Here is a 20,013-nt window from a genome sequence, read left to right as displayed (position 1 = left end):
AATTAAACACTGTGTGTTGTATTAGTTTTGAGAGTGTTTGAAAGAATTATTCGTCTCAGATATAACAAAAAAGCCGAACTTTTGTTTACAACACCAACTTACACAAATATACATTCACAACAACAACACATAATATACTTTTTTGGCTGAAGATTTTTATTTTTGACTTATTTTATTGCTACCTCAACTTCTACTTAGCTGCTACTTCTTCTACTACCTCAACTGCTACTTCTATTACTACTAAATTTTAAAAGTAGAAGAATTAATAAAAAACTAATGACTGCTACATCAAAACTTTTTCTTTTTTAAGGTAGCAATAGAAAATAAATTACTCTGCTACTTTTAAATTTTTCTTTTATTAGTACTACTACAACTACTGCTACCAAAATCTGAAGGTAGCAGTAGTAGTAATTACTGACTCCGAGTTTTTATTAATTTTTTAACTAGACTACTTGTGTTTTTTCTTTGCTACTGCTACTTGTAGTCTAGTTTTTTAAACACTGGTAATAACTTCTTAATTTAATTCTGTTTTTATTTTCTTGGCAGACTAAATGGATTAATTTGATTATTCTTACGATCCTGACGTGCAGTTTTCTGTTTGCAGTACTATTTTTTTTTTATTTTTTCTTTATATTCAATAGCGTTTGATATAGAGTGGATTACTTGGAAGAGATTTGCCCCATTTTCTTAACTGCCTTTGTGATAAAGCAATAAATCTGAAAAATGTTTGCCGTCTTCGATTTTTCATGGTTTTATTAAAACAAAAAAATTAGCTATATATTTTTTGCTTCAATTTGTTATTATAACACCGAAACTATGGAGGCGATTAAAACGCAATATGTATATAGGTTATGTAAATTTAAATTGTTCTAAGTTTATTTTAATAATATCGGACTAACCTTTTTTGAGTTAATTATGTTTTTGATTAATTCTGTGGAGAAATGTCTAACAAAATTTATAATTTTACTTAAAACTTAAAAAAAAATCCAAATCTCCATAGAATTGAAAAATGTTACCATTTTTGTACTTAGGTAGCCATGGTGCATCAAATCTGTATTGCTGTTTACTTATGTAAGCAGGGTTCTCAGATTTTATTCGATTTATCCCCAAATTCAAATTTTTCATCCTTGAAATTCCCAAAAAAAAGTTTGTGATATCCCCAAAAATCCCCAGTTAAAATAATAGTTTAATTTTAATTCATACAGATTTATATTTACTTTATTTGTTTTACAATTCTTTTTATTTATGTAGTATGTATGTATAATAATTTAAAAAATAAAATGTATAATATATAAAGGTTATTTATTTAAAAAAAATGGAAAATTACACTCTGATTTTTCTATACTTTTACACCAGAAAATAATCTACAAAAAGTTGTATTTTTAACAAACTATAACCAAGTGAAAAAAGGTCAGAGTGTAACTTTCCATTTTATTTTGAAATGAATACCCTTCCTTATATACATATAAATTTCAGATTTTATTCCATAAGAAATACCTTGAGCCCAATCTTCACTTTCCCAGGTGGAATTATGCTTTTTTGCAGTTGTAATTTTTTTTTACCGTTTTTAACAATACATTTAAACTATTTCTTCTTCTTCTAAAACAATCATTCACGTCTATTGATTACACATAATAAAATTTGACGACTATCCCGACTTAAATTTGTAGTTCAATGTTTTCTATTGATTTTAAAATAAACTCTTACATAAATTAAATAGAACAATTCAGTAAATACGAAAACGAAAAAATAAAAATCCCCAAAAATATTCCAAAAATCCCCAAAACATACAATATAGCCCCAACTGTTCCCCATACCCCCAAACTAAATTATTTATCCTCATTTATCGCTAATTAATTTTTGGTATATTCTAACAATGCTAATGCATTCTACATTTGCCTATGGAATCGTATAGTAAAGTAAGATTTGAAATATATTCAGCAGTTTTTACTCTGTAGAAAATGTCAAATTCAATGGTTTTACCTGCATATCTGCAGCAGAACGAGTTGGAATTTTAACAATAAATTGTTAAATTGTATTATGAAAGTACATTGTATTATGAAAGACCTGCTATTTTTTTTTGTATTTTGGGACAGTTACATTAATAAATATAACTGATAATAACTTATTTTTTTTAGGGATTCTGCATGATTTGCAAACTGATGACGAGAGCCAGCCATGGTGTTTAACAATACACTTCTCGAAGTTTCCGGAAGATGATTTGGTCAAATTTGATTCAAAGTAAATATTAATCTTATTTATACTACAATAGTGCCTACTTGTTTAAAAAATTTAACGCAACAAGCGTTCTGAGCCTCTAATATAGGGTAACATAGAGACGAGACGTAATTGTCCTAAGTCTGTTGTCAAAAACCTAACTCTTGCAACAACAAAATACATGCTAGTCAATGTATTTTGTTGGTGTATTATACATATGATTTCTTGTATTTTTTTTTGACAAATCGGAGTGTCTCGTCTCTATGTATAATTCTTTACGGCCTCTAGTTTCCTATCAGTGGAATTGTCGCCGAATGGCTCCTAATCGAGAAATTATGTTATTTGTTTTTATTTATTTGTCTTTATTATTTGTCATTGTATAATTTTGTATTTCATTTAAAATATTTATTTGAACTTATTTACCTATTTGTTAGTGAAGATTATATTAGTTGTTGTTCCTTTTTCAATTGATCTCACTGCAGTGCTTTTGTTTCGTTAAGTTGGTACCGTTATTTTTAATGTGTTATACACATAAATAACTAGTGGTCCAAATAAAATAATAATTTAAAGTAAAGTCAGTTCATAAGGGAAAAGCACTGCGAAATAAACGCACACCGTGTCGAACGCACATATACACACCGTGTCGCACATTACTGCAAATTTTTTGGTGATGTTAAATTCGCCCTTATGGACGACCATCGCAGCCTGCGACAAATTTTATTTCGCATCCTTTGAGCGAACTTGTGGTTCCTTGCCCGTCGGAACAAATTTTATTGGATTTTGTGGTTCCTTGCCTGCCGGAATATTTTACTTGTACTTTATGTGAATTTGTGGTTCCAAGCTGCTGGAACAAATAGAAATAATTGTGAAGTCGTTCCATGCCTGCCGGTACAAGTGTTTAAATTAAAAGTATGAAATTCTTGTGGTTCCTTACACGCCGGAACGAGTAACACTTATATTAAGCTGAATTTGTGAAAAATTGTTGTTGTTGTAGCAGCATGAACAATTTTACATTAATCAATCTGGATGTTCTGGTGGTTCTGCAGGTTGTTCAAGTCCAAGAAATTGAGCTACTTCAACAGGATGAGTCCATAAATCCATTGGACTGAGTGAAGTAGGGTTGGCTGAACAGTTAAATATGTGGAGGGTGTCATGAGGACCCTGACCACATGCTGGGCATAAGTTAAGGACGGTACGGTCTCAGCGATCAAATGGATGCTGCACATACCTCTGTATGTTCTCCTCGTATTTCCGAAGGTCCTGTCTGACATGCCTCGGGGGAGACTCCAACTTTGTGATGTTGAAGTTTGGATGACTCCTCCGATGACATCCCAGAAGGAACTGTTGCGTCAACATGACGTTGTGTTCCTTGACCGGTAGAACCTTGGTTTCCTCGTGAAGGTGGTGTTCGGCGGTTATTTAAAGGCAGCCTGTGACGGTCCTTAAGGCTGTATTTTGACAGCTTTGATTATTTCTCCACTGGGTATCACTCAACGAAGGCAACCACACTGGAGCAGCATAGTTGACCACTGACCGACCAATCGTCTTGTAGGTAGCAAGCAAGGTTTCTTTGTCCATGCCCCAAATACTGGCTAGTGCTTTGAGGACCTTGTTCCTATTTCGCAGTTTACGCGTGATTGCAGTGGCGTGTGCTGAGGAGGTAAAAAGGCTATCAAAAGTGACACCCAAGATTTTCGGGTGGTTCACTGTCGGAATTTGTACTCCGAACATGATGCCTAAGTCCAGTTTTACCTCCTTCGTCCAGGTGGTGAAGAGTGTTGCCGATGACTTCGTTGGTGATAACTGCAGGTTACGCGCAGTGAAGAAATTGTGGATTTCATTGAGATAACCATTTACCATACCGCAAAGCTCATCAACGTTGTGACCTGTTGCCAATATAGTGCAGTCGTCTGCATACGAGATTATCTCTACGCCCTGTGGGGGCACTGGGAGTTTAGAGAGGTAGAAGTTAAACAGGAGTGGCGACAGGACCCCGCCCTGAGGGACTCCTTGTTTAACTCTACGGGGTTTTGAGCATTTGTCTCTAAACTCCACGAACGACTGCCTGCCACTCAGATAGTTCACTATCCATCTCTTCGTGTTGTTGGGCATTGTTGACTGCAGGATGTTCTAGAAGAGTGTAGCGTGACTGACAGTGTCGAAGGCTTTCATAAGGCCTCTACTGGTTTAAGCCCTGTGAGATCTGAGTGACTATTTCGGATAATGCTGTGGTGGTACTGTGCATTTTACGGAATCCATTCTGGTGACGAGCAGATGGTAGTTGATGAGTCAGCTGTGGGAAGAGAAGGGCTTCGAGTGTCTTCGCTACAGGTGACAGGAGGGAAATCGGCCTGTACGATTGTCCCTCACTCGCGATTTTCCCAGGTTATAGCAATGGGATCACTCGACCCATTTTCCAGACATCGGGTATAGTTAAGCTCCTCACTGACAGGTTAAAAACCATTGTCAGGTATTCGACTCCCCGCTCGCCTAGGTGTTTTAGCATCCTGCTGATATCGCGGTTCAGCTGGGCGATCCTAGGGTCGTCAGGGTTTGATACTTCGGATGTCATCACTCTCAGTTAATCAGACCAGGACTCGCTATGGTGATGTCTGGCGAACTTGCGCAATTACCCATAATCCGTGTGGGGGCATCATTATTTAGTGAGCAGAAGGTGGATTCTTCAATCTTTTCCGCCAGCGACGCTCCTCTCTGGTCTTCCCCAAGACTTGAGAGCCAGAGCTGATGGTGAGCGTTTAAATCCCCTAGGACCAAACGAGTATCACCATCTAGTAAGGTCCTAATGTCGAAATGGTAGCCTGTGCGACCACGATGTTGTGTTGGCGCATACATCGGGTTATCTCAGATATTTTTGGAGGCCATTGCAGTTGAACTGCAATATAGATATCATCCCAGGTCTACGGACTGCAATCGATGGTGTGAGCGGCAATGGTTGTTGCTGCTGCTGTTGTTGTACTTGTTGCTGTTGTTGTGATTGAGGTGGGGAGGATGGAGGTGTGGCGTAGGATGACGTAGATGGCAGCATGGAGCAACGTAATTCCTAAGGTGACACCAGCCCAAACAAGAGTTGCACCTTAATTGTGGTGCAGTCGGTTTTGGCAAACCATGCAGAACCATGGTCCGGGATTTACTTCAACTCCGGCACGGACCAGTAGGATGCGGAGCAGCAATGTCGGAAGGTGCAGCTCCGAGATCAAAAATTGTATTGTTGTTGTTGCTGGTACGTAAAACCGGCTGTCGTGGGAATGGTGTAAAATTGTAACTTGTCCTGCTGGAACAAATTGTGTTTTTTATTTCTGATAAATCGGTACAAAATGTAGAGAACCGACACCTGCTGTATCAACGCAAAACATTTTCAGTTCAACAAGTGAAGAGCCCTTTAGTCTGCCGCCGTTAGTGCTCGGTCCTAATGTGAGAACCCAGCCACCACAAATCATATCGTCTAATAATGAGAACCTGCAACGGCAAATTGACATCCTGCAAGCTCTCATCCACACACACGATGTGTGGTACTTACTTTTAATTTAAGTTTAGCTTAGGAAATATTTTAGAAGTATAAGGCATTAATAAATAATATATAATAAAAATAACTTATTAAATAAAGAAGAAGATTTGTTTAATTATATTAACATTACACATTCGACAGCGGCATATTCATACAATAAGTTTTAAAATTGTTTGAGATTGCAGAAGGCTTTGAAAGGTGAAGCCAGTGAGTGCGTGAAGTCGTTGCTCATCCACCCAAATAATGTGCCAACAGTTATTAGAGCAGTGGGTTAGAGCAATTAAAGCTGTAATATGGTCGCCCAGAGTTGCTTATTCGATGCCAATTGCAACAGATGAAGGAAGTTCAGCCCATAGCAGAAAGCGTGATCGATAAATTGGTGCCATATTCCATTAAGATCAGAAATTTAGCAGCATTTTTGGAATCTGCCAATGGTTATCAACATTTGTCGAATACAACACTCATGAAGGAGTTAGTCCAGAAGCTTCCAATGAGCAAACGTTTGGATTGGGCCCAGTTTGCTTCAACTTTACCTCAGTTGCCGACTATTTTGGATTTTAGTACCTGGCTCCAGCGTGTTGCAAATTTGGTAAGAAGTGTACAAATAAGTAGTTCAAGTGGCAATAGATCTAGCAGTGATCCAAAACGAAGAGTGGTGTTATATGATTCTGATGGCCCAGAACGTCAGTTAAAATATTTTTATTGTGTTGGGCCACATAAAATTTTTGATTGTAAGAAATTTTTAGAATTGAGTGTGCATAATAGATGGAGTGAAGTGAAGAGATTGAAGTTATGTTTTTCGTGTCTCAGTGTCCCATGGAAAAGTGCCAAAGAAATCACAATAAATTATTGCATGAAACTAAACCTAATGAACCAAGTGAACGATCCGTAAATGTGCCGCCAACAGAGAGAGCTTCAACAGTCGAGCCAGTGCTTAGTTGTGTTTCCAGTGCTAGTGAAAAAAGTGATTTGTTGTTCAGAGTGCTCCCAGTGGTTCTTTATGGACCAAATTGTGCTATTGAAACTTATGCACTCCTATATGAAGGTTCTTCGGTCACGATGATGGATAGCTCTTTAGTGAGACAACTAGGACTGCATGGTCGAGTCAATTGGATTTGAGTTGGTATGGTGGTAAATCGGCACAAGAACCAGTTATGGTGATGGATCTTCATGTGAGCGGTGTTAATAAGAAGAGGAAATATGCTTTGAAAAATGTGTATGGTGTCTCGAATTTGAAGTTGCCTAATCAGAGTTTTAATGCGGATTTAGTAAAGAATCATGGTGTGCCTTTAAGCTCATATGAATGTGTGGCTCCAAAGGTACTAATTGGTTTAGACCATTGCCATTTAGGATTGCCCGATGAAATAGTCCCTTTGGAAGATACTGGTCCATATGCTGCCAATACTCCTCTTGGATGGGTTGTTTTTGGAAACGTGAAAGGAGGTCGCCCTGGAACACAAACTTGTTTGCTGACAACACAGTTGGATAATTTAAATAATTTGGTGGCAAATTATTTTGAAACTGAAAAATTTGGTGTTAAGGCTCTACCAGTGATTGAGTCAAGAGATGATTTACGTGTACGAGAGATATTGAGAAATTCGACGAAGAGGGTGCCGAAAGATTTGAATCCAGACTACTATGGTGTAATGATGACGTAGTCCTGCCGGATAGCTATTCCATGGCCCTTAATAGATATTTTGGAGTGGAAAGAAAAATGAAAAAGGTTTGTGGGGACATAAAGGAAATGTTTCATCAAGTTATTCTTGCTGAGGAAGACAGGTGTTCGCAGAGGTTCTTGTGGCGAGATGATGATAGTGGTCCACCGGAAGTGTATGAGATGCTTGTGATAACGTTTGGAGCTGCATGTTCGCCCTATATTGGAAGCCAGGCACCCCATTATTTTGTCGCCCTGTCACCGCTTTACACAACTATTTGTTGCACATGTGCATAATAAAATGAGACATCAAAATTTTGAGGCTACCATAGGCGAAATAAGGAAAAGGTTCTGAATTCCACGACTATGAAATCTGTTGGGTAAGACCACATCAAACTGCAACATTTGTAAGATTCGTCGTGCCGTTCCAGTAGCTCATTTTATGGGATCGTTGCCAAGTTATAGACTAACTCCATATGTCCGGCCATTTACTGACTATTTTGGCGCATTAAATGTGACTGTTGGTAGACGTCATAAAAAACGTTGGGTTGCCCTGTTACGTGTCTTACAATCAGAGCAGTACATTTAGAAGTGGCCAAGGATCTCTACAGATTCGTGTATTTATGCTATAAGGAATTTTATAAATCCCGTTGAAGATTCGGAGTGATAACGGAAAGAATTTAGTTGGAGTTAACCAAGAAGCCCAGCGATTTGATGAATTGACTCACTTGCCTGTCAGTCCTGAAGACGAAGAACCATTGACGCCTAATCATTTCTTGTTGGGATCTTCAAATACGGCTCAAACCCAGAAGGTATTGAGATTACAAAGCCAGTGGTACTGAAGAAGCAGTGGCGAATTGCTCGACAGCTACGAGATCATTTTTGGAAAAGATGGATTGTGGAATATTTGGGCCTGTGACCCCGGGAGATCTTGTACTAATTTGTGATCCAGCTGTTTCCCGTCGAGATTGGAAGAGAGGTCGTGTCGTAAATGTGTTTCCTGGCAGTGGTGGTGTAATCCGAAGAGTATATGTCCAAACAAGTAGTGGAATACTTAAACGCCCAGTTTTCAAACTAGCAGTCCTTGATTTAAAGTAGTGAATCGTTGCCGATCCATGTCGCCGAATGGCTCATAATCGAGAAATTATGTTATTTGTTTTTATTTCTTTGTCTTTATTATTTGTCATTGCATAAAAATATTTATTTGAATTTATATGGCGTCCTGTGAGCCTCCTTAATGTTTTGTTTATTTGTTTTATTTACCTATTTGTTAGTGAAGATTATGTATTAGTTGTTGTTCCTTTTTCAATTGATCTCACTGCAGTGCTTTTGTTTCGTTAAGTTGGTACCGTTATTTTTAATGTGTTATACACATAAATAACTAGTGGTCCAAATAAAATAATATTTTAAAGTAAAGTCAGTTCATAAGGGAAAAGCACTGCGAAATAAACTCACACCGTGTCGAAAGCACATATACACACCGTGTAGCACATTACTGCAAATTACACTGTGCATCAAATTTCGGGTCATTAAATCTTTCACGAATGAGACCAACGGGAAGTGATAGTAGAACATCAGTAGACCAAAACCCCCAAAGGGTTTAAAAAAAGTTAGCTCGTATTTTAAAGTTATTCGCCTTTAAAGTTCAGCTTTTTTGAGTAAAAATTTTTCATATATATTTAATTTTTAAAATTTAATTTGTATTTTTTTTTACATAGTTTATATAAAAATGAACTACATTATATAGTTCGAGGTCTTTTCTGCTCTGGTGGATGCTCTGTAATACCAGAATTTGAAGTAGACAAATTTTGTAGTTCACTTCCTGTCTTTTCTTCTCCTTCATCATCGTAATGCAAATTCTTGCTCCACCAACAAATTTCCGCTAATACAGCATCGGGAGACTTTTTTCCTCGATATCTGCAAAATTTGTGTTAAAATGTATTGGAAAAAAAATATATGTATATTTAAAATTACCTCATTTTAAATGGCATTGCAATTTGGTGGTACTGTTCACCTTGTTCATCTGATTCGGTCGTTAGTTGCTGACCGAAGTAGTCTAGATGATGATGTAGGTAATGAATTTTGAGCGACATATTAACGCCTATTTTAGAAAAAACATTCATCATTGCGTTAACAGATCTCTGATAGCTGTCAGACCTATTTTTACCCAACAACCCGCCAATAACCTCTTTGATTGATTGCCAAGCAATCAATTCGTTTTTATTTAAAATATTACCAAATTCCTGATTTTTGACCATTCACAACACCTAAAGGAAGAAAAGTTATAAAAAAATATATATTTTAATCAAGAAAAATATACTTATTTTAAATGTTTTACCTTCTTTTAATTTACTTTCAGTGAGTCGGGGGAAAATTTTTGCTAAAGTAGTGTAAACTTCATCCCTCTTAACCACAGTTTTCAGAAAACTTTTTACTATACCGAGTTTTATATGTAATGGTGGTAATAAAACTTTGTGTTGAGGTACCATGGGATCTTCAATGACGTTGGCATTCGCATGTTTGCTTAATTCCCTACACTTCCATTCATGATTTGCATATTGATCACCCTTATATCTGGAGTCCCAGTCACATAGAAAGCACATGTAATGTATCCAGATTGCAATCCCCGAAGAATTGCTACCACCTTCTAGTCACAGCATATTTTCCATTGATGTTTATTGTAGTCTACTTCTTGAAGAATAGTTTTTAATGAGTCATACGTCTCTTTCGTTTCTACACTATAGGCAATTGGTACCGATGGTTTTGAGTTTGTTTGATGGAGCAACACTGCTTTTAAACTGGTTTTGGAGCTATCAATAAAAAGTCTCCACTCAGCCGCATTGTAACCAATGTCCATTTGGCTCATTAGTTTGTCCACATCCTTGCAGTAAGCAGATGTTTGCTCGTTATTTGCAAAAAAACATTCTTGCAGTGTTGCTTGGCTATATCTGTAGGCTGATATTTTGGTTCCAGGGGCCAAGAGATTATTTGAATTTAAAAATCTAGCCAGTTCTTCGGACTTACGTTGTGTTTGTTTTCTCTACAAACAGACGTGCATTTTATTCGCTCCGCGATTTTATTAAAAATTTATTGTTTTTTAGTGCAAATAAACATTTTAAAAATTAGCGATTGGACGCTTTAAAATTATATTTGTGTCTAGTGATAAATATAAAAATTTGCAAAAGCAATTTTGTTAAAAAAAAAGAAAAACAACTGGTTTAAAAAAAATAAAAAAAGTGTTAATTCCTTTTGTTTGTTTTAAAAGAGCACATGAATTCTCATGTTGAGAGGAGGCTCAGAATGAACGGCAGAAATACCTACATATTTCTTAACGGGGAGAGTGATCAAAACAAAAAATAAATGACCCCAGCTACAACAAAAATTATTAACCGCCAAACCAAAAAGCTGAGAGAGCACGCTCGTGTTCCCCCGTGATACAATTACAGGAATCAAATAATACACAAACAATATCACCAACCAATTTATGTTTAGAAGAAAGCATAAAAGAAAGTATGAACAATTTAAATACAACAACTATACCAGTTTTAAAAACACAGACAAAAACTGTTAATAAACAAGCTTGTGATCCACTAACAAAGAATAGTGAGAGTTTGAATGTTTTTAACACTAAACAAACCACAATGAATAATGATGGTACACTGAAGGGCGCTATACCAAAAAAAAGATAAGTACATTGAAATCACCAGTACTACCAGGTATGCTTAGATATGTAAGTATTAATAAAAGAAATTTAAGTCCCCAAAATAATGGAACGTCTGTCAAGAAACAGAAGATAGTTGATAATCCCTTGATAGGCAATCGTTTCGCACTCTTGAGCGAGGATAATAATAAGAGTATAAAAGATGGTGCTTACCAAAAGAAATCATTAAAGCCACCACCAATATATCTGCGTGAGCCCAGCTCGAATAATTTGGTCAAAACATTTGTTGAACTCATTGGAAAAAATAATTTCCATATTGTTCCAATAAGAAAAGACGGTGTGCAAGAGACGAAAATAGTCGTATACACAGAGGATTTCTATAGAAAAATCTCTCAATGCCTAAATGATAATAAAAATAATTTTTATACCTATCAACTGAAAAGTAGTAAAGGGTTGACAGTTGTCATTAAAGGCATAGAGTCCAGTGTTGAGACTAATGATATCAAGGAGGCCCTGAAAGAGTTGGAATACGAAATAAGAGCGGTAGTTAATATATTTAACAAAGATAAAATTCCTCAGCCAATGTTTAGAGTCGAGTTGGAGCCACAAAAAAAATAAATTGAGGGGAAATGAAACTCACCCAATTTACTCAACCCTATATCTGTTAAATCGTAGAATAACCATTGAGGAGCCTCTTAAAAGAAATCGTCCTGTTCAATGTGGCAATTGTCAAGAGTTTGGACATACTAAAAATTATTGTACCTTGCGAACAGTGTGTGTGGCATGCGGAGACCTTCATTCTTCATCACAATGTGATATCCTAAAGAATGGTCTCAGAAGAAAATGTGGTAACTCAGCCAACTACCGCGGGTGCCCAGTTTATAAGGAGTTATTGAACATATTAAGAGAGGGGCAAAAGCTAATAAGAGGGAAAACATCTGAAGTACCAGCCTACAAATTTGAAAACACCTATCCACCAGTCAATTCTGAAGTTCCGCTATTGAACAAGCAAGCAGCCTAAACACAATTAAATTCACAATCCACTCAAATTGATCAGCCTAAGAATGTAGCAGGTTCTTATGCCAATGTTTTGAGAACGGGCTACCGCAACCTGGTGTTCCCCAAAATACGGGAGGGTTGGAAGCACTTATACACGCGCTTACCCAGAATATTACCTCTCTTAATCAAAATATGACAAACTTTATGTCATCCATGCAAAACACAATACAAGAGCTTTTAAGAGCGAAGAACCAAATGATACAAATCCTCTTAACAAAAAAATGAGTTATTTGAGACTATGTTTCTAGAATGCAAACGGTTGAAACCAACACAAATCAGAGGTATCCCACTTCATGCAGAATAAAAACATCGACGTGCTATAACTTTTATATTTGGGGTTATACATTCTACTGTACAAATCACCCTGATGGTAAGGCACATGGTGGCACTGGTATTTTAATTAGAAATCGTTTAAAACATTATACCCTAGATGAATTCTCAAAAGACTATATGCAGGCAACATCCATTCATCTGGAAAGCTTTGCTGGATATTTAAATATAAGCGCGATCTATTGCCCACCACGCTTTTCAATGACCAAGGAGAAGTTTGAAGAATTCTTTAGCACGCTAGGAGGTCGCTTTCTGGCATGTGGCGACTATAATGCCAAACACACTGGGGCTCTCGACTAATGAATCCCAAAGGTAGACAACTTTATAAAGCATTAGTTGATCGCAAAAATGGCCTGGATATTGTGTGCCCTTGACAACCAACATACTGGCCTGCTGTTCCTAAAAAAATTCCTGATCTCATAGACTTTGCCATAACAAAAAATATTAATCGAAATTCAAAATCTACAGAAATGTCATATGATTTATCTTCTGATCATTCCCCAATTATAGTATCTTATTACGGGAGGACTAACATTTCAAAATTTCATACTGAAACATATTACTTTAAAACAAATTGGCTTAAATATAAAAAATAGATAAGCTGTCATATCCACACAGATCTTTGTATTCAGTGTGAGGAAGATGTAGATAAAAGTGTCAATGACTTTACGTCATTGATTGTATCGGCTCTAAATCATTCAAAGAGTCAAATATTTCCTAAAACTGATATGCACATTTCCAACTCAGATATTGAACCACTTCTTTTAGAAAAGAGAAAACTCAGAAGAGAATGGCAACAAAATAGATCACCTGCTAATAAAAATCTGAAAAAAGTCCTTCAATTAGAAGAGGATCGCAGAAATAGAAATTACATTCAAAGTTTAACAAATACCAAACACACAAATTTTTCCCTTTGGAAGGCAACGAAAAATATCAAGCCACCGGTAGAGGGGCGAAGCCCTTTAAGGAAAGCTGACGGTACCTGGGCTCGCAGCACGGAGGAAAAGGCTAAAATATTTTCCGATCACTTAAGTACAGTCTTTCAACCAAACTCGCCAACAACTGTTTTTGAACTTGAAGAGCCACCTGTTTCAACATTATCTAATGATGACATATTATATATAAGCCCAGAAGACATTAACGAAGTAATCAAGGATAATATAATATTAAAAAAATCACCTGGAAATGATTCTGTTACACCTACTATGATTAAAAACCTACCGAGTGTGGCAATAATTGTGCTGTCTACAATATTTAATGCGATCTTTAAACATGGAGTTTTTCCGATAAATTGGAAAACTTCTCAGATAATAATGATACCAAAGCCAGGTAAGGACTTGACTGTACCATCCTCATATAGACCAATAAGCTTGCTTCCTTGCTTATCGAAACTGTTCAAAAAAGTGTTCCAAAAGAAAATCATACCATTTTTAAATGAGAAAAATATAATCCCAGTTCATCAATTTGGTTTCCGGGAACGCCACGGAACAATCGAACAAGTTAATCGTATAACCGGAGAGATAAGAAAATCCTTTGAATTAAAGAAATATTGTTCAGCTATATTTTTGGATGTCGCTCAAGCCTTCGACAAAGTATGGCACAAAGGCCTGGTATATAAAATAAAATGTTTGCTGCCACCATCTTCTCATAAACTATTGGAATCTTATCTATCGGACCGTATATTTACAGTTAAGTACAATGATTACGTGACAAGAGAATATAGGATTGGAGCAGGGGTACCACAAGGAAGTGTTCTTGGACCTACCCTCTATTTGATTTACACCTCTGTTTTGCCTACGAGCGATGAATTGACTATTTCTACATTTGCTGATGACACCGCAATTATTAGCTCGCATGAAAACCCATATATAGCATCTAGTATACTAGATGGCTACTTAAGATGTGTGAAAACATGGTTAAACAAATGGAGAATACATGTAAATGAGTTAAAAAGCAAACATGTTACGTTCACACTGAGGAGGGGATGCTGTCCACTTGTCACACTTAACAATGTTTATATACCTCAGTCCGATTATGTTACATACCTTGGTATTCACATAGATAGAAGACTTACTTGGCGCCGTCATATAGAAACCAAGAGACTTCACATGAAGTTAAAAGCATCTAGCCTTCACTGGTTAATAAGTGATCAATCAAAGTTAAGCCTGGACTATAAAGTCACCCTGTATAAAATCATTTTAAAAACAATTTGGACATATGGAATCCAATTGTGGGGAACGTCCAGTATTGAGCTTATACAGAGACCCCAGTCGAAAATTCTTAGGACCACGGGTGCACCATGGTACATAAGAAATGAAAACATCCACAGGGACTTGGAAGTGCCACTAGTGAAGGATGAGTTTAAGAAAGTCCGCGATAAATATATACTGAAACTGCAATCCCACCCAAATCCGCTTGCTCGGCTTCTCGGACAGAGCCAAACCAGATCAAGGCTTTGTAGAGGAGATCTACCACCCCGCTAAGATGAGGTCCATGCATCAAGCAATGCTTTCTTTAGAGAGCAATTAGTTTTAATTTTAGTTATAAGATTTAATCACTTATTGTTAGGCCTAATGATATAGGAAGATTCAATAAATAAATAAAAAAAGTTAAAAAAAAAAAAACGTTGTGAAAGTCCAAGCTTTGCAATAATGCAGTCTAGCTTGGCTTGTGTAATCAAAATGGGATCATTTGACTTTGCGGGTTTTGGCGCAAATAAAGAACAAGCTTCATTTAAGGCAGTTTGTATGGTAATCCCTGACGTAACGTCAGGGCTCGGAGGTTTTGGAACTGGAACATTTTCCGAGTGTTGTATTGGGATTTGAGCACCTAAAAAACTTATATATTTTACTCCTCGTTTTTCTTCTGTTCATACCAGTTACGGAATTCACACATGCGTAGCATTTTTTGCACCATAACCGTTAAATTTAAATAAATTAAATTGTAAAAATACAAGTCTAAAAGTATTGAGTAACTACTTTTGAGTATTGAGTACTCAAACAATATGGCAAATACTCGATACACGATACCCACTACTCAATACTTTTACAGCAATATTCAGCAATTCTCCAAAAATTGGTAATTGCGTATCTAAGTACCAAAAACTATAAAAATAAATCTGCAAAAAGTGTTAAAATTAATGAATTTTAAGTATATTAGGACTAGACATTCAACTAAAATTACTTTATATAAATAATGACTTCAATAGATTATTCATAAAATATATACGAACAATTTTTACTCAAAAAAGCTGAACTTTAAAGGCGAATAACTTTAAAACACGAGCTAACTTTTAAAAACCCTTTGGGGGTTTTGGCATACTAATTACACTAGTTTACAAGGTTTTTGCTCGTGAATTGAAACATATGGGGATTTGTGTAATTAGGTATTCTAACTTCAGAAAAAATATTTAAAAAAATCTTGGACGTCAAACTTTTGAGATATTTCTTAAAAACGAAACATATAAAAATGTACATTAAATTAGGACAAACAAATTAAAAGTGAAGTGTTTTAGTTCTCTTTTTATAATTATTTTCATTTGTCTCCCTCACGACACTCCAACAGTAGTCTCCTAGCATATTCTGATCCCAAAAACCTTGATAATTCCTCTCGAAAATCTTCAAATCTTGATGGAAAAGCTCTCCATGTTCGTCACTCATGTGTCCGAGGTTTTCCGGGAAAAAATCCACATGAGAATGTAAAAAGTGAATTTTGAGGGATATATTTACACCTATCAGTTCAAAATTATGTAATAAATTCACAACAATATCTCTGTAATTTTGACTTTTCTTATTCCCCAAAAATTCTTGAACAACAAGTTTAAAAGAATTCCATGTTGCATTTTCAACGTCGGTTAATAGACACTCAAATTTGGTATCAACCAAAATGTTTCTTATTTGAAGACCCACAAATATCCCTTCTTTTAGTTTAGCCTCAGAAAGACTCGGGAACACGCTGCATAAATATTGAAATGCTGGTTTTGTCTTATCTAAAGCTTTTACGAAATTTTTTAATGTAAATAAGCATTTTGCAGTGTTTGTGTTATAGGAAAACCTTGATTTGACTGAATAATTTTTCCGCAAATAAAACAAAAATGGTCTGGGTTTATTTTACACTTTCTAGAAGACATTTTAAAATAGTTTTTACTTTAGAGTTTTGTATTTAATAGCGATTTATTAACGTTGATCTATAGGAAAGATGTACTTTTAAACAGTATTTATTTTTGTCCCGTTCATTTTTTTTGGAATTTGTCAAAAGAATACAACTCTGAAAGTATCTAATAGCTTCACCAGAGTGTTATGTACCCAAAAACGATGTAAATACCTAATTACCACAATTCGGTACACTACAGTATTAGTAGTACTCAGGTCAGGGGAAAAATAAAAACCCATATATCTCAAAATTTGGACGTATAGAAGGGAAACAAAAAATGGTCAATTAACTAGCGTCCCTAGCTCTTCTCGAAAATATAAGTTTCATTCCATGAGCAAAAAAAATGTTTGATTTGTAAACTAGTGTTATCTACTTTCATTTCTCATTCGGGAAATATTTTCTTGTTGCACAGTGTTATTTGTGTATTTTTTTGGTGTTGTTAAATTCGCCCCTTATGGACGACCATCGCAGCGAACGACAGGAATTATTATGTATAGGTATAACAAACGGTTAGTGTTTATAAAAAACCGACTTTTCAAAAAACCGGTTTGTCGGTTAACCAAAAATTGGTATTTTTAAGAACACCGAATCGGTTTTTTTCTCTCATTGAAATGAATTAATTTAAAAGTTTAAACAATACATTTTTATATGTAGAAAACTTAAAATATCCAATAAAGAAAACATAGCTTTAAAATTTGTAGTTTTTAGTAGTCAGGAATTTTGTGGTACATTTGTCCAGTATGTTATTGATGAAACATATATGGTTTCAAAGGTTTTTTCTCTAGATATGCACAATATAAAAAATTATTTCAAAAATCGTTCCATAAAAGTGGTAAAAAGCGTTTTATGTACTATAAATATGTCATCTTCGGCCGCTGTCCCGAGTTACATTCAGACATCGAGCGACAGCTGGACTACTAGCAGAATGGAAACCCTAGAGGTTTTGATGAACGCTCATTTCCTGGCAGTGTTCCTCTATCTGAGGGTAACATTGCGGAATCTTCTGCTAGGCCTTTTGAAGTCACAATTCTCATAAATGAGGAGAGACTGAAATGGGCCCTGCGTAGCTTTGACCCATATAAATCTCCGGGTCCTGATGGCATCGTTCCGGCTTATTCTACTTGGCGTCGTCGACATCGTCGTCAATATTGAGTCAAAAAATGGTAGATGTTACGCCGATATCGATAACAATTGGTAACTTTTGACAGCGCACAGTGGGGGATCTGAAAAAAAAAGTGGAAATAAATCTGTAACTTCTAAACGAATAGCCCGATTTTAATAAAATTTCCCATGGCTATAGAGGAGGTGTCGATAAGTTTAAGTTTTGAATTTGGGCTTAAACAACCAAGGGGGGGCCGAGCCACAATGCCCCAAAGTGGGGCACCTCGGGTATATCAAAAATTAAAAATTATGCCAAATTTTTGTTTGCGATCCGATTTGAAAGATTTTTATATATATGGAATGTACTAGACGAGATCAAAAATTGGTAATTGCGTATCTAAGTACCAAAAACTATAAAAATAAATCTGCAAAAAGTGTTAAAATTAATGAATTTTAAGTATATTAGGACTAGACATTCAACTAAAATTACTTTATATAAATAATGACTTCAATAGATTATTCATAAAATATATATGAACAATTTTTACTCAAAAAAGCTGAACTTTAAAGGCGAATAACTTTAAAACACGAGCTAACTTTTAAAAACCCTTTGGGGGTTTTGGCATACTAATTACACTAGTTTACAAGGTTTTTGCTCGTGAATTGAAACATATGGGGATTTGTGTAATTAGGTATTCTAACTTCAGAAAAAATATTTAAAAAAATCTTGGACGTCAAACTTTTGAGATATTTCTTAAAAGCGAAACATATAAAAATGTACATTAAATTAGGACAAAAAAATTAAAAGTGAAGTGTTTTAGTTCTCTTTTTATAATTATTTTCATTTGTCTCCCTCACGACACTCCAACAGTAGTCTCCTAGCATATTCTGATCCCAAAAACCTTGATAATTCCTCTCGAAAATCTTCAAATCTTGATGGAAAAGCTCTCCATGTTCGTCACTCATGTGTCCGAGGTTTTCCGGGAAAAAATCCACATGAGAATGTAAAAGGTGAATTTTGAGGGATATATTTACACCTATCAGTTCAAAATTATGTAATAAATTCACAACAATATCTCTGTAATTTTGACTTTTCTTATTCCCCAAAAATTCTTGAACAACAAGTTTAAAAGAATTCCATGTTGCATTTTCAACGTCGGTTAATAGACACTCAAATTTGGTATCAACCAAAATGTTTCTTATTTGAAGACCCACAAATATCCCTTCTTTTAGTTTAGCCTCAGAAAGACTCGGGAACACGCTTCATAAATATTGAAATGCTGGTTTTGTCTTATCTAAAGCTTTTACGAAATTTTTTAATGTAAATAAGCATTTTGCAGTGTTTGTGTTATAGGAAAACCTTGATTTGACTGATGGGGCCGAGCCACAATGCCCCAAAGTGGGGCACCTCGGGTATATCAAAAATTAAAAATTATGCCAAATTTTTGTTTGCGATCCGATTTGAAAGATTTTTATATATATGGAATGTACTAGACGAGATCTACAAAAAACATTGCTTTAGCCATATATTATCTCTTATAGTTTACGAGTTATTCGCATTTGAAAAGTAAAATTTTATTTTTTTGCCTACCTTGGTCTGCCATTTTGCTAATAACGGATCCAATTCTTTCCCGATTTTCTTGAAGTATCTTTTTTTAAATTAAAAACAAATTTATTAATAATCTTAAGAAAGAATTGTTAAAAAATATCTACTGAGTCAAAAGTTATGTGCTTCAAATTTAAAAAAAATAAAAAAGTCGTTTTTTCGCCATTTTTTTTCGAAAAAAGTACCTACATTAATTTTAAATTATACAGAAAATGAGAAAAAAAATAAATAATGTGTTTATATTTTTCTGAAAGATAACATTTCGGGAAATATTGTAATTCTGATAATATCAAAATTCGCATTATTGCGTGGTCCAGAGCCTTCCGAAGTAGACCTATTTTTTATGTAAATTTCAAATTTAGACAACATATTATAAAATCGCATAGCTGCTTTCAAAAAATTAAGACCAGTTTTGTATGTCCCAATCTGTTCTTCAATATCATGCAAAGGGATTTCATAGCCCCGAGCTTGGTACCTTCAATAGATCCAAAAATCAAAAAAATCCCAATTTTGGGATTTTTGAAAAGTTTTTTGGGAATTGTGGGATTCTCAAATCCAAATTTTCACTTTTGCATTCCGACAAAAAATGTCTATATAATTGTAAAATTTAATTAAAAAATATTCATAAACCAAAAAGTTATAGCAGTTTAAAAATTTAAATTTTCAACAAAAAATAAAAAAAATGTATCTTTTTTTTTTGAAAAAAC

At 35.3% G+C, this 20,013-nt stretch overlaps 1 protein-coding gene across 1 annotated transcript in view; it reads left to right on the top strand.

Moving 5' to 3' along the window:
- Positions 1 to 20,013, top strand: part of Atg5 (autophagy protein 5) — a 318,890-nt gene that overhangs the window by 97,834 nt on the left and 201,043 nt on the right. The window contains exon 3 of the mRNA XM_065506799.1: positions 2,139 to 2,241. Within this exon, the coding sequence (XP_065362871.1) occupies positions 2,139 to 2,241 (103 nt within the window). The remainder of the gene's footprint in view (positions 1 to 2,138; positions 2,242 to 20,013) is intronic.

Source organism: Calliphora vicina, chromosome 4, assembly GCF_958450345.1.
Source record: "Calliphora vicina chromosome 4, idCalVici1.1, whole genome shotgun sequence".
NCBI lineage: Eukaryota > Metazoa > Arthropoda > Insecta > Diptera > Calliphoridae > Calliphora > Calliphora vicina.
This window is presented reverse-complemented; position numbering and strand designations above follow the sequence as displayed.